The following is a 14,954-nucleotide window of genomic DNA, read 5'->3' as shown; positions in this document are numbered from 1 at the left end:
TGCTGGAGCAGACAGGCTCCCCTTCCTGCACCTCCTCCCTTTCCCTCAGCCCACTGCCCCCCCTAAAACGGTGCTGAGCGGGTTATTTATCGGAGCCAGCACTGCTCCAGAGGTCAGGACGGCGGTGTAAATAACCTCTTCTCACAAGCTCCCCTGTGCCTCCTGAGCCCTGCTTCCCCCTCCTCAGCAGCCCCCTCCCCCCACCTTTATTTCGCACAAATGAATGTGGCTTGGGCTGGCGCAGAGCCTGGCTCTGCATGTTAATGGGGCGGTGAGCTCACAAGATAGATTTAGCTGGAGGTTTTATGGTTGCCTCGGTGACAGAGTAAGCTTTGTTTCTCTTCCCACTCCTATTCTCCCTCTAGTGTTTTTTTGGGGACCATCCCCCCTGCTATAGTACTAATTCAGTTGTAGAGTTGGATCTTCCCCATTCAGGAACTCTGAGATGACACAGAGTATGCAAAGCTGGCTGAATTTGGGGGTTTGGGGATCTTTGTGAAAGCGTGTGTAGGGAGCAGCAGTAGGGGATCTTGGGCAAGGTCTGTCTCGGGTGCCCCTGATTATCTGGGCTTACTACTTATCGGGCAGTTGACTCTGCCCCTTCTGGAACCCCGTAGTTAGGCCAGGGGGCAAGCTGAAGAACCTTGGACCAATTCCCATTACCCTCCCTACCTTCCTGCATCTAAAATGTGGGGCTCGAGATGGGATAGCCACGGCTCCACAGGGCTGATGGTTAGCTACCAGTGCCCTCTCCTGTCTGAGCTTAGGAAATGCAACTCTTCCCTCCACCCCCATTCCTGGATTTGCCCTATTTGTTAAGAGCACCCCACACACCCCAAACCCTGCTCGTATGGCTGTAGAAGACCGGGTCTGCAAACCCAGACATCTGATCAGAGCCTCCCGCAGTTTCCTAACCTAGTCAAATCTGTCTGCCTTTCCTGCCTCCCCTCTCTCGCCAGGATTGGAATCCCAGTATTGTGGCACCTATGTCAAATTCTAGCTGGCAGTATTATCCAAATGCTTGTGTCCATAGTGGATCGAGGAAGGAGACTGGAGGACAGAATGTCTGGGTTTCCAGATCACTAAATGATTTTCATCTTGAATTTTTCTTTGATTCTGTTTCTGTCATTTTTCTTCCTCCATCTCACTGCATCTCTGTCTCTTGTGTATGTCTTCTCACCCCTCCTCAATTCAGCTTTATAAACTTAAGCCTCCATCAACCCTGAGGGGACTCTGGCAGGTCCTCTTCCCCACCCCCAGCTTTTTTGGCTGGGAAATCAACTGCAGATTTAATTGTGCCAAACACCTGCCTGCCAGATGTGGCAATTCCCCCATTCATCTCCCCCCTTCCCCCAGTTCTACCCTTTCCCCATCCTACTGAGCACAGACAGGGTGATCCCCCCCACAGGGTGATTTAGTGCTCCCTAAACCCCTTAGATCTCTCTCCTCAAGTTTCCCTGCAGCTCTTATCCTGTCTCCACAGTGTCCCTTAGCCCTAAGTTCCCCTGCCCCGAGTGCTGCTTGCGCCTCTTCCCTTTTATCATCGTCCCCCAAAAGCTCCCCCAAACCCCTGTTCTTCTTCCTAGTGAAGTTCTTCCTTTGCCTGCAGTCCACCCCAGTGATGTGTCATCAACAGAGCTTGTGGGCCACTGGGGGCCATAGCAGCCAAGGCTGATGTCATTGGGGTAGGGAGGGAGGATAGGGCAAGGGGGGAAGTCTGGGAGGGGACAGGCAGCTTTAGTTTCTGTCTGCAGAGGAGACAAGGGTGTCTGGAGTTTAGCCAGACCCAGCCAGAACCTGCCTCTCTTCAGACCTGGCATCTGGCTCCTAGCAGAGTCTGGGTTTGTGTGTCTCTATTTGTGTTTGTCGACTCAGTCTGGCTCAGAGGATCTCTCTCAGCCGCTATCTCCAGGGAACCAGGTCCTCCCTCCTCCTGCCCCACTGGACCCTGCCTCTGTTTCATCTCTCATTTCACTCCTCTTTCTTACCCTCTCTAAGCTTGCTCCTTTTAACATTAGCTTTCAGTCTCCTTCCTCCCTCCTTTCCTACTTTAGTGTCTTCCACTAGAACAGGCATTCCATGGACCCAGAAAGATGGGAGAAAAAATTTTTAATTTTCCTTTTCAATAATTGCTAAATGAAATTTAGCATTTCCTTTAATTGTTTAAAAATACGATTCTGAAAAGGTATTCATTACTTTCACCAGCACACAAAGAAAGGTTAAGAATCTCCCAATCGAGATTCTTCTGGCCTGAACCCTTACATGATTCAAACATGAAAGTTCTCCTATGGTACCTTATTCTCGGAGTCTCCCTGAGGCTGTAGGCTTGGTTCTGGAGTAGGGAAAAGGGGAAGGGAAGTCTGAAAAGGGATAAGGGAGAAAAAGTCTAGTGGGTTGGTTTGAGTAAGGAAGAGACAGACTACCAGATGGAGAAACAGGAAGAAAGGGGGGAGAGGGGAGAGAAAAAATACAAAAGAAATTGAGAAAGAAACAGATTGAGAAGACTGAAACACCAAAGAAAAGGGAAGTCTGAGAAAGGAGACAGAAAAGATACTATTAAAGAGGGACTTGAAGGCCCAGTGGGAAAGCCGGCTCCTGGGGCAGGCTAGTTCTGATGGCCCATAAATCCTGTGTATTTGGGGGGAAGGGGCAGCACATTCCCACAGTATCCCCATTATCTGGTGACCTTCCTTAGCTTTCTTGCCTCAAGTCCAGCCCTCTCCCCCATCTCCCTGGCATTCCTCATGCCGTGGGGGCCATTCCCATGTTTTCCCATCTCTTCCCAGAAATTTTGGGCTGCTCCTTTGGAATGTTGGCAGGCCAAATGCTGCAGCCTGAATCAATGAAGGAGAGAGGCCCCATTTCCCCTGGGAGGGGGTGCACTTCCTTTTCCCCCTCTCCTCCCTAGCCCCTCAGTGCCTGCCCACCAGCTGTTCCTGACCATCTCTCCCTCTTGATCCCCCTTCCTTCTTTTGCTTCTATTTCTCTTACACACACTGACCCCTCCCCCTCCGCACACACACTCACTCCCAACCTCTGACCCCCAGCCTACCGAGGCCGCTGGGAGAGAAAGACAAAGGCAGGATTTATTGTTGGGGGTGGGGAAGTGGACTGCAGGAAAGGTTTGGGGGCAGTGACCCTGACTGGGGCTGGGGAAACTGGTCGAGATACTGGGAGACTCGATGCCTCCTCCTCCCTTCCTGCCTCCTCCCTCCCTTCCTCGCTCCTGAAGTCTGGGGGAGCAGGATGGGGAGAAATGACTCAGTGTGTACAAGAAACCAAGCTAGAAAGCCAAAGGTGACAGTGATTTCAGACTGGAGTGGCAGAAATGGGGGAGAGGGGGAAGTAACAGCATCCCACGGCCTCCAGCTTTCCAAAGTACGGCACCGGTGCAAAGCAAGGAGACGTTCTTCTCTTAGTCTCCACCTCGGGCTGGCCAAAAGAAATGGGGCTAATACAGCAGTGGGGAGAAGGAAGTTGGGGGCGAGGATCCAAGAGCACGCCATAAACAGTGGGGAGCAGGAGTGAATAAAATAGTGACAACTCCCCCAGAGAGCCTAAAAGCTCAGAGACAGTCCTGCCTGGAAACGGACAAAGGGACAGACTTGGCCCTGTGGGACAAACCTTAGTCACCTCGAAGCAGCCCGCAAACACCCCTTTTGATGAGGATTTCCAGTCCCCCCCCAGATCCTAGGCTAGTGGGAAGGAGCCGCTGGAATGTCTGTAGCCTTTACAGTAAATAGACCGTTGGCTTGAATATTCTCTTGTCAGCAGGCTGGGTGGGGGGCGTGGGGGTGGGAGTGGAGTGGGACAGGAGGAGGGAGATGGGCTGGTCTGGGAGTTTCCAAGAAACTGGACTATATATCTCTCTCTGGACGGCTCACGCCTTTTCCCGAGCTGGCTCCCAAATCAAACCAGCCTCTAGAGTCCCTCCCACACCCTCCAGAACTCGAAAATGGAAATGTTTCTCTCTCACACGCACATACATATACACCTTCTCTCCCCCACCTTTTGTGACTGAGCAGATCTGAGACTCCCTGCCCCCTCCATACACTGCCAGCTTCCTGAAGACTCCTCCCCCTTTCCTTGGCCCTTGACCTTGGGGGCCAGGCTCTTTCCCCCAGGTTATAGCCGAGCTATGGAGAGTCTCGGGGTGGAGGTAGGAGGGGAAGGCTGCAGCCAAAATGGCCTAAGAAAGGCAGGGGTAACTGAATTCCCCAGATCTTTATGTTCCTTTTCTCCGAGGAAGAAGTTCTCGTCACCCCGCACCCCGCTTTCTTTCATCTTGCAGCAGATCCCCAGTTGGCTGGTTCTCCCTGCAGTCTACCCTCCCGCCTTTCTGCTGTAAACGCTCCCTCGGCTAGGAGCTTGGGAAGTTCAGTGGAAGTAGGGTTGAGTATGGAGTGGGGTGTGTAATTGTGGAAAGGGCTGGGAAAAGACAAAGGAAGTTGAGGGGAAGAAGGGAGGAGGATAGGAAAGGAGAAGGAGAGAGGGCCACGTGTCTGGTCCCCTCCCCAATCTAAGCAGCAGATTTACAGCCTGGTTTGCAGTGGGCTGGGGGTGAGCATAAGGAAGACAAATCTGCAGTTCTGCCCTTAGAGTGTCTGGGTACTTATCTCTAGCTCCCCCATTAGCATCAATCCCCATCTTGCTGCCCATCTATCTTCTGACATCAGCTCCTTCCCTTCCCTGTAGCCCAGGCTCTCTGACCCTAAGTGGCTCTTAAAGGGCCAGCCCAGATCCCAACTCTTGTCTTCTCTTCCCCTTGTAAACCAGTTTTCTTGTGTGTACTGACCTGCCTCAGGGAATGAGGAGGGTAGGAATAGGGGTGAGGGGTGAGTATGAGTGTTTTCTGGAACAGAGCCTCTCTTTGTAGGACCTGTTTGAACAGACTCCTTTTGTACCTTTTTTTTTTTTTTTTAAACAGATCCTTCCACCTCCCATCACCACCGTTTGCTCTGTATTATCCCAATCCCAGAACAAATCCTAGCTGGGTTAGATTGAGAGAATCAGAGATACCTGGACACAGAAACAGGTTGGGGTTGAATGTATTTTGAGCTAGGACTGGGGAATCATAACTTGGCTTCCTGGTATATTGGGACCAAGTAGGAGATAATGGGGTGTTATCTGGGGTTGGGGAAGGAACTGAAATTTGTAGATGCAAGCCCTTGGCCCTCACATTTTTTTCTCAGGGACCAGACCACAGGAGAGTTAAAGGATAGAGTTTCAAATCTTCCTCTCCTATGGAAAGGAGTGACAGTAGAAAAGACTGTGTTTCTAGGCAGCCTCTTCTCAACTCATCGGCAACCATAGCTCAGAGAGTAGAAGGGAATTGGACAGCTTGGGGTCTCTGAGTCATCAGCCCCCAGACGTGCTGAGGGACCATGAAAGTCTCTGGTTCTACCTTCAAGTTTGCCTGTTCCAAGAGCTCCCGTATCCCTCTGGGTAATTTCTTGGAAAGAAGGGCCCTTGTGCCCTCTTCTTCTAGACTTCCACAATCCCCACAATGAGCCACAGTTTTCACTTCTCTGGCCAGGGAAAGGGAGAGAAGAGGAAGAAGGATCGCGCAGCAGGAGCCCTTATTTGTTTTCCTGTAACGCCGACCACCCCCACCCCCATCCCTCAACACATAGTTATCATCTTCTAGATCTCATTCTCTTTGAAAAAGCAGCCTACCTCAAATACATCCACTTTCTCTCTCTTCTAAACCATCTTGGATCTAGCTTCCTACTTTATCATTCAACTGAAACTGTTGTTTCCAAAATTACCAATGGTCTCTTAATCGTCATCTTTCTGGGCTTCTCTTCCTGGATGGTCCCTCTCGTCTGGATTTGCATGACCCTCCCTTCTGATTCTTCTCCTGTGTCTGCTCCTTCTCTGTCTCCTTTTGTTGGAACATGTCATTCTCAATATGTGCCCCAAGAGTCTGAGGCCCAGAAAGGTTGCTTGTGATAAAGCCAAAATGGTTATTCCTGATATGTGTGAGTATATCCCAAGGTTGTATTCTAGGCCCTTTTTTATTCTCTCTTAACACCTGGTGACATCATCATTATTATCTTCTTTATGCTGACAACTCCCAAATATGTATTTCAGCCCTAATTCCTCTTCACAGTTCTAGTTCTAGTTCCACATTTCCCACTGGATATTTCAAAATGGGTCTCTTGGAGACATCTCCAATTTACCACATTTAAACTGTTTCCCCCCCTCTAAAACCTATTTTCTAAGTTTCCCTTTACTGTTCAAGGATTCAACAGCCTTCTGGTCTCCTACATTCCTACCCTTGAATCGATATTTCCAACAATAGAATTCCCAAATTTTCATTTCAAATTCTACAACATCCCTCCAATCTAGACTTTCTTTTCACCCAGGTGCCACAGATCAGGCCCTCATCATCTCTCACTTGGACTATTTATTACAATAAGGAGGCTTATTTTCCCCTTTGGTCTCCCAATCTCAAATTTTAATCTGACACAGCTGCCAAAGTGATTTTCCTAAAGTGCAGTTCTAACCACATCACCCTGCTCCCCAGCGATCTCCAGTGGCTCCTATTACCTTTAAGATCAGATAGAAAACCCCTATTTGGTCTTTAAAGATGAAGTCCCCTCTCCCACCTCTCTGCCTTTATACTAGCCTGCCCTCACAATTAAGATGATTCCCTCCTCACTTCCATCTCTTGGAAGGCCTTTAAAACTCAAGCATTTCCCAAACTCTCCAGCTATCAAAGACCTCCTTTCTCATTTGGTAACCATTCTGTAAGCTCTCATAGAAGTATGTATTATTTGCCCTATTTCCTGCCAACTCCTTGAGGGTGGACATTGTTCTTTGTAGTCCTAAATTAGGACTGAGGTGAAACAGAAATGCTTGTGATTGCTAGAACACAAATATTCCCAAATCCTGAAGACTCAACATGAAGCCATACTTAACTGAGAAAGGGACCAGAACAGAGGAGTACAATCCCAGAGTCTTTGGAAAGACGGGAAAGAGAGATGGTTTGGAGGTAGGGGAATTCTCCTTTAGGACTTTAACCTTTAGGATGTTACCTCTTCTCAGCAAACTGCCTCCTTCTTTTCTTTCAATTCCATGTGTCTCTTCCTTTTCTGGCTCCCCAGTTTCTTCCTTCTATCTCTGTATTATATATCTCTGACTCTTGTTTCTCAGGGGAGGAATAGCAGATCCAAAAAAGAAAGTGCCAGTCTCCCAGTCTATTTCTAGGGTATGGAGAGGGGTACTTCTTCCTCCCTCTAAATCCCTTTTCTCTCCCTCATCAGTCCCCTGCAATCTCCTCTTCCCCCAAGCTAGCTCCCTTTGGTCTCCTCATTTTTCTTCCTCAGTTCCCTCGTGCCCTCTCTTTTAATCTTCCCATTTTAGAGTCTCTCCCTTTTGTCTCTCCATTTTTCTTCCTCGATTCCCTAGTATCCCTTCTTTAATCTCCCCATTTTAGAATCCCTCCCTTTGGTCTCCCCATTTTTCTTCCTCTGTTCCTCATCTCCCCTCTTTAATTTCCCATTTTAGAATCTCTAGCTTTCCTTTTCAGTTCCCTCATCTCTTTCCTGCAGGTTTCCTTTACTATTCCTATTTCTTCCTTCTAGCTCCCATCTCCCCAGTTCCCCATCTCTCTCCCCCGCCCCCCAATCTTGTTTCCTAAATCCTTCCATCTTTCTCCCTGAGAGAAAGGAGGAGGGAGCTGAGGAGGGGGGGAGAGGAAAAAGGAGCGAGATGAGAGAAAGGAGGGGGAGGGGAAGAAAGGAGGAGCATCCTCTCTCCGGCCCCCCTTCTTTCACCTCCACCTCCCACCCCCCAGCCATAGGACCATAAATCAGAGCCTGGGAAGCTTGGCCAATGGCAGAACAACTCGTAAATCGGCCTGTCAGGCTCAGCCAATGGGGCACGGCGCTAAATCAGGCTCTGTCAGAGCTTAGCCAATGGCGACCCCTGAAATGACCATAAATCTGCCATCGAGAGACAGAGAAAGAGAGAGAGAGAGAAAGCAGCAAGAGAGAGGGGAAGAGGGTAGAAGGGAGGGGAAGAGAGAAGAGAAAGAGGGAGGGGGAGGAAAGGAGGGAGGGGGAGAGATGCAGAGACAGACTAAGAAACATACATACACAGAGAAAAGTGATCCTTGCCCGAGAAGGAGTCTGATGAAAAGACGCAGAACTCCAGCCCAAATAAGAAACAGACAAAGAGGCATTAACGTGCACCTCACCCAAAACCCTACTCCGTGCTCTCACCCAGAAACACCAGCACGCAGAGCCGCACGGAGCTAAGTGAATGCATGCATTTGTCCCTGCATATGCTTACACTTAGGCGTGCACACACACATTCACGGCCATCCATATTTTCCCTCTAGTCACATAGACTCCGGCCATCGGAGGCTCCGAAGGGCTCAGCCGCTTCCTAGACGCCCTCCTTTGGCCTTTCCACGAGACCTTTCAGCCCTTACCCAAGAAGAGGTGGAGGGGCACTTCTATCCCCTTTAATTTACCTTCTTACCCCATCTTGGGATCAGATTCTCCCTGCCAAGTGAGATTTTTTTTTTTTTTTTTTTTTGTCTAACCAAAGCCAATTGCTGTAATGGAAGATCATGTTCTCTAGTTTCAACCGAATAGCCCTTTGGAGACTATATAATTACCCCGTCCACCTTTTTTTCTTCCCTTTTCCCCTTCCTTTTCTCGCACCTTTTCCAAGAGTGGAGATTCTTCTGTGTTTACATGATTGAGCACTTTATTTTGAGAAGGGAGAACCTAAGAAGATAAAGCTTTAGATTGGGAGGTGAGATCCTTGACTTTCCTGGATATGATCCTGTCCATGTGTTTGGGAGGAGGGAGAGGGGGTGAAGAGAAGAAAGGAAGGACTGTGTCTGTCTCCATTCTCTCTGAGCTGGCTTGTCTCTCTGTGAGTTCAAATCTTCCTAAGCCCAGGGAGCCTTGGGGATGTTTAAAGGAAGAGGTATTTCTCTGGGTCTGTTTAACCTTGCTTTGATTATAGGAATCACCCTTGTTCCTCAGCTTCTTTAAATCTCAGAATGGGGAACTTCCCCCACACCCTTCCCAGTATTTGGGAGATAGGGAAAGAATTAAGTGAGGTGGTGGAACTTCTGAGCAGATGCCCACCCCCACCCTAACCCCCGCAGGCGGGAAAACGTGAAACCAGCATCACCTAGTGGCCATGTGTTCCGCAGACACACTACTTTCCCACTTCCCTCTACCCAGAATGGGAGGCCCTAGCCCCTCTGTAGCCCCTAAGGTTCCTTCCCTATTATCCCAGTTGTTCCTCTTTCACAAGGCCGAACAGTGACTGCAGCTGATGGGGGTGGGGCGAGTAGGGATGTGAAGGCCAGAGCAAGGGCTATAAGCTTGGCGCTCATTCTGCCTTCCAACCCTGATATTTCTGCCCCCGATATCGCTACCTAATCATTTCTTGCTCAGTTTCCTAGCCAAAGACATAACTTAGGCTTTCTACACCCAAGAGATATATTACTCTAGAGTCTCTCTGAATAGGTTGTGATTGTAGCCAGTGGCACCGGAGCAGGAGACTGATATTTCCAGGACATGTTCATTTATCCAGAGAAGCTGGGGGACCTTAGGAGAAATGGAGTTAGAACTGTAAGGTAAAACATTCTGGAAATTTGAACAAAAAAACTTGCAAGCGGATGCAAATCAGTATGCAAATTAGCTTTAATTAGCCTTAAAATTTTCCAGCTATGAATCCTGGTTGTCTTTCCCTAGCCTTCCTAAGATTATAGTATTTTAAAACAAAAAGATCTTAGAGATTGTTTAGGCCATTTTATAAATGAAAGAAAGGTAGAGTGATGTCTCAGGCTCAAGTCTAAAAGTCAGACTTTCCAAATTTCAGTCCAGCTTGAGCCCCAGACCTGGTTCCTCTTTGTCAGGAGCCCAATGGAAGAGACAAATCCCAAGCCTGTTATTAATAGTAATGCTGCACAAGGGGAAGCAAGAAAGAAGGACACAGAAGGGGTCCAATATTGCCATGAAGACATCCACATGTCTAGCTGGTGCTCATGGCCATGATAGCCACTTTGTTGTTAATGAAGGTGGAATCATTTCCTGCCGGTGCATAAAGTGTTACCGGAGTCTTCGGAAACTCTGGGGTCCCCGCCTCAGGATGGACCCATATGCCTCTCGGAACTGCCGGTTCATGGCTGCATAAAGCACTGGGTTAATGCAGCCATTGAGCCAGGTAAGATTGGCTGCAAGCATGTGCAGGACTCGTGGAGCCTGAACCCGGGCATCAAATATATTAAGAAGCAGAAAAGGGATATAACTGAGGGAAAAGAAGAGGAACACCACAAAACACATCCGTGTCACCTTCCCAAATTCTGACGAGCCATCTTGGGCCTTCCGAGTCACCTTAGCCCGGGGCATGGGGGCAGTCACCCCTTGGCTGCCCTTTTCTACCTTAGACACTTTGTTTTCCTGGCTTCCCATCTTAGATGAGTCACTCTCCAGAGTCTGGGTGGTGGCAGTACTGCCTGGCTCAGACGATGTCCCCTCACTGGCCACCCCTGATGCCAGACCACTGTCCAGCTCTTCAAAGTGTCCAGGCAGGGATTCTCCAGTCCCAGCCACGTGTCCGGCTCGGATGCTGGCCTGGCGAAGCTTGTACTGGTCCAGGGCCTGGGCTGCCCGCCTCACTTGCCGGTGAATGAGGCAATAGAAGATGCCAACAGAACTGAGCCCGAGCACAAAGTAGATGCCCATCAGGATGGTGGTATAAGGACGGCCCCGGATTCGGTCAAAGCTACACGTGCAGACAACAGGCACCAGGATGTAGATGGGCCAGAGTGGGGCAAAGCTCGCCACACCTATGACCCATGTACCTACCAATGCCAGCGCCACCCCTTTGGATGTGAAGATCCGGGGGAAGAGGGTCGGGTGGGCTATAAGAAGGTATCTGCCAAAGGCAATGAGGCAGAGGGTAAGGATGGACACGGAGTTAGTGGCAAAGAGGAGGAGACCAAAGACCCGGCAAAAAGTTGCCCCCGTACGCCAACGAAGATAGAGGTAGGAGTCCACAGAGAACGGCTGCAGAAGAGCACAGTAGATGAGGTCGGCCAGGGTGAGGTTGGCGATGAGAAGGTTGAAATGGGTGCGGAGCTTGGGCTGGGCACCCAGGATCATCAGGGTAAGCAGGTTGCCAGCAGTGCCCGTTGCTGCCACCACCACACCCCAGCTTACGGCAACATAGCGATAGTCCACTACTGATGGGTGGTAGCAAGAAAAGTTGGAATCCTCAGAAGTGTTCCACATAATTGAGAAGCCAGAGGGTCAGCCTGGGTAGCTACAGAATAGAGAAGAGATCAGGAGCTGTGGGGGCACAAGCTCTCATCCTGGGTATATCCCCTTTTTGCTGCTCAGGGACATTAGTCATCATTTTTTTTCCAAATTTCACAACTCAAAAATTCCTTCACACGTCTTCCTAGTCCTTTTGATCTTTTTTTTTTCACCTTCCTAAATTCTCCCAAGATCCTTAACCCTCTCACCTTTATTCTCAAAGACTTCCCAATTTTTTTTTGCGCTTCCAATGTTTTTTCCCTACTTCCTTCCCTCAATACTGCATCCAATGAAATGGGAGTCAGGAAACCTTCTGCTCTCCCTGAATCAGAACCTCCAGTGCCTCAACAAGCCCAGGTGTGTCCCCCTTTGGGGAATAAAATCTGGGGAAAAAAGGGACATATAGATCTTACCTGACTGGCTCCCATACCCCAGTATACTTTCCCTTTTTACCCCTATATAGATAATTGTAAATCTGACTTACCTGGGTTATAGGCAGTTATAGGTGGTTAAAGACAGTGAATGAGGTCTAGTCTCCAGAATATGACTGATTTTATACTCAGAAAAGCATCTAGAAACTCCAAAGTTGCCAAATTCTCTGGTCATATCCTCCTTCCTCTTTCCCCCATTTCTGGCCTCTTTCCTCTGTTCCGGTAGGGCTGATGAAGTACTGGCTGGCCTTTCTGTTGAAATCTCCCTACCTGCTTTTCTCCAGACCCCTCCAATTTTTGTTTGTTCCCTTCTTAGCATCCAGATTGCCCATTGCCTCAGTCTCTACTTTGGCCCCCTACCTCAACCTCATGTAGCAGGACTCCTAAGTTCAATCACATCTTAAAGTGGCAGGGGTGATATAGTCCAACCTATATCTGTGTGGGAGGCCCCTCTACAGCTCCTCTCCCAGCACACAGTCATCTGGCCTTTGCTTGAAGATCACCAGAAAATCAAGCTCACTGAGTCTCTTTCCAACATGAGATGACCCTATTTCATCTCACTTTATATATGAAGAAACAGAGGTTCAGAGTAGTGAATTATTTGAGATCACATAAGTAATAGGTGGCAGAGGGGCAGCTAGGTGATGCAGTACATAGAGCATCAGCCTTGCAGTCAGGAGGATCTGAGTTCAAATCTGACCTCAGACACTTAACACTTCCTAGCTGTGTGACCCTGGGCAAGTCACTTAACCCCAAATTGCCTCAGCAAAAAAAAAAAAAAAAAAAAAGAGAAAAAAATAATAGGTGGCAGAGTCAAGAGTTAAGCCTTAGATGATGGCAGCTGTATAGCATAGTGTATATAATGCCAGCTCGGAAGTAAGGAAGACTCATCTTCCTGAAATCTGACCTTAGACATTTACTAGTTGTATGACCCCAGACAAATCCTTTAACTTTGTTTCCTTCATCTGTAAAATGAATAGGAGAAGAAAATAGCAAATCACTCCAATATCTTTGCCAAGAAAACCCCAAATAGGTCATAAACAGACAATTAAAAAAATGACTAAACTGATGCCTCCAAATCCAGGTCTTTGTCTATTATTCTGAAATATTATCATAGGTTCCTCTTCTAAGGAAGCTTTGACTTACACTTTTCTGAGATCAGGAGACATTTGTGATATTTTTCCTGATCATCCTTCCTCCTGTCCTTCTACTAAATGAGACCAAGAAAAATGATAAATTAAAGCAAGATTCAAGGGATTTGGGATCTCTTTCCACAATCAACAAGCATTCATTATATATTAGTGTAAGCTCTAAGCCAAGTATACAGAATTGCCTCTACTCCCACTGACCACACTTCAACCTCACTTGGAAGAGTCCAACCATCTTTCCTCAGGATATTTCCAAACTTTTGCCCTCTATCCCACTGGCATTTCTTCAGCCCTGCCTCTCTTCATCGCCACCTCAAAGCTCTACAGCTCTGGTCCTTGATTCTTCCCCCAGCTACTTCCTATCTTTCTCCAGGATCTTAGTTCTTCTTGTGGAGTTGATCTAGATCATAATTGGACTCTATTTCCAGGCACAAAGTCTATTCTACTCTCTTCTCTCACGAGCACAGGGAAGGTGCCCTTTTGCTTTCTCTTTCCCCCATTTGTTCCTTTTTATCTATCTGGCCTTATTCCCATTTCCCCAAGACTAAGGCATGAGTAAACAAACATTTGTACGGTTCTGAGCTAAGGCTTTCTGTTTCTGCTCATCAGTATTTTGAAGATTAGTGATGATCAATGAATAGAGCACCAACTCTGAAGTCAGGAGGGCCTGAGTTCAAATCTGACCTCAGACACTTAACACTTCCTAGCTATGTGACCCTGGGCATGTCACTTAACCCCAATTGCCTCAGCAAAAAGAAAAAAGAAAAAAGAAAAGAAAAGAAAAGAATAGGTGATCAAAACAGGAGCTCTTAATCTATAGTTGAAATATCCAAAGCCAGGCCAAGAAGCTTATCAAAAGGGTCAGGGAATGTTTGGTAACTCACTATTATTGAAATCAATGTTTTCATTTTACTTATGTGCATATGCATAGTAAATTCTGGAATGTATTCTTTCATATTGAAGAGAGAACATGGGGAGATTACTGAAAGCCAAGAAGCAGACAAAAATATTTGGGATTCCTTCGCAGTGGTTCCCGAAGGGTGGTATTTGGACCCTTTAAGGGAGTCCTAGAGGTTAAAACTATTTCCGTAATGATACTAAAGCTCTTACAATATTTATCTCTTTTCCAACTACATATCTGTGTGCTTGTCTTCACATATTTCAATCCAAACAACACATTGCAACAGATTGAATGCAGGAGCAAATATGAGTAGCTAATCCAACTATTTTCTATTAAGCCAGTTATTAAAGAAATTTGAAAAATGTAAAAACAATGACTCTCCTCCCACTAATCTTTAGAAGTTATTCTTCATATAAATGTTATATCAACATATAACAGGGTTTATTACTGTTAATTTTTAATGACAAATCTTTTTGATGATCAGTTTTAATTTCCAGTATTAAAAATATCTATACATTTACCGGGGTCTTCGTTGATTTTTGAGAGAATAAAAGGGATGCTGAGGCCAAAAGGTTTGAGAATTCCTGGTCTAGACAAAGAGAAGGGACCTGTTTAATAAGAGGGCGGTGAGAAGATAGGTCTAAAATCCAGGGTGTTCTCTCACACAAAATCTCAATGCTTGTAAGTGTATCAATGTTTACATGAACAATGTAATGTCTCAAAGTGTGGTCATTGTATCAGATAGAGACGGAGGTAGGTGCCTTTGCATCCGTGTGTAACCGTGTTTCCCACAACAGGTCCAATCACCCCCTATTCACTGTCGGAAGTTGTGAACATCTCCGGAGGGATGCTGCAGCTAGAATGGGGACGTAACGGTTTTGCTTCAGCTCCAAAACCTCGGGAGCTGGAGCTCGTCTCTATTTGTGTGTCTCTGACGCCGCCTTGTGGAACCGCTGTGTCTCTTAACGCAGCCCGGGGAAATTGCTTTTCCTGGATAGCTGAGCTTAAGTACTTGAAATTGTTGGGGGGTGTGGGGAGTAGGGAGAGAGGGGGAGGTGCTTCTCACTCAACTGCTCAGCTGGAGCCATCAACCACCCCCGCCCCTCCCGCCTTCTGGCTCCCAGAAGCTCTCCACCCCCCACTTCCCTGGACTCAGTAGCCCTCTAAGAATGGTACCTCCGGT

The 14,954-nt window shown here is 47.6% G+C and overlaps 1 protein-coding gene across 1 annotated transcript; it reads right to left on the bottom strand.

Annotated features, from left to right (window-relative positions):
* Positions 1-9,656: 9,656 nt before the first annotated feature.
* Positions 9,657-11,829, bottom strand: GPR84 (G protein-coupled receptor 84). The gene is made up of 2 exons (XM_052000901.1): positions 11,776-11,829; positions 9,657-11,298 (listed from the first exon to the last, which is right to left on the bottom strand). Exon 2 carries the CDS (start codon positions 11,265-11,267, stop codon positions 10,083-10,085), a length of 1,185 nt encoding a protein of 394 aa, XP_051856861.1. The 5' UTR covers positions 11,268-11,298; positions 11,776-11,829; the 3' UTR covers positions 9,657-10,082.
* Between the last annotated feature and the right edge of the window lie 3,125 nt (positions 11,830-14,954).

The sequence above is a fragment of the Antechinus flavipes genome, chromosome 5 (assembly GCF_016432865.1).
Source record: "Antechinus flavipes isolate AdamAnt ecotype Samford, QLD, Australia chromosome 5, AdamAnt_v2, whole genome shotgun sequence".
Taxonomy (NCBI): Eukaryota; Metazoa; Chordata; class Mammalia; order Dasyuromorphia; family Dasyuridae; genus Antechinus; species Antechinus flavipes.
This window is presented reverse-complemented; position numbering and strand designations above follow the sequence as displayed.

Coding starts and splice junctions, on each gene's coding strand:
- GPR84 (XM_052000901.1), bottom strand. CDS start 11,267: ATGTGGAACACTTCTGAGGATTCCAACTTTTCTTGCTACCACCCATCA.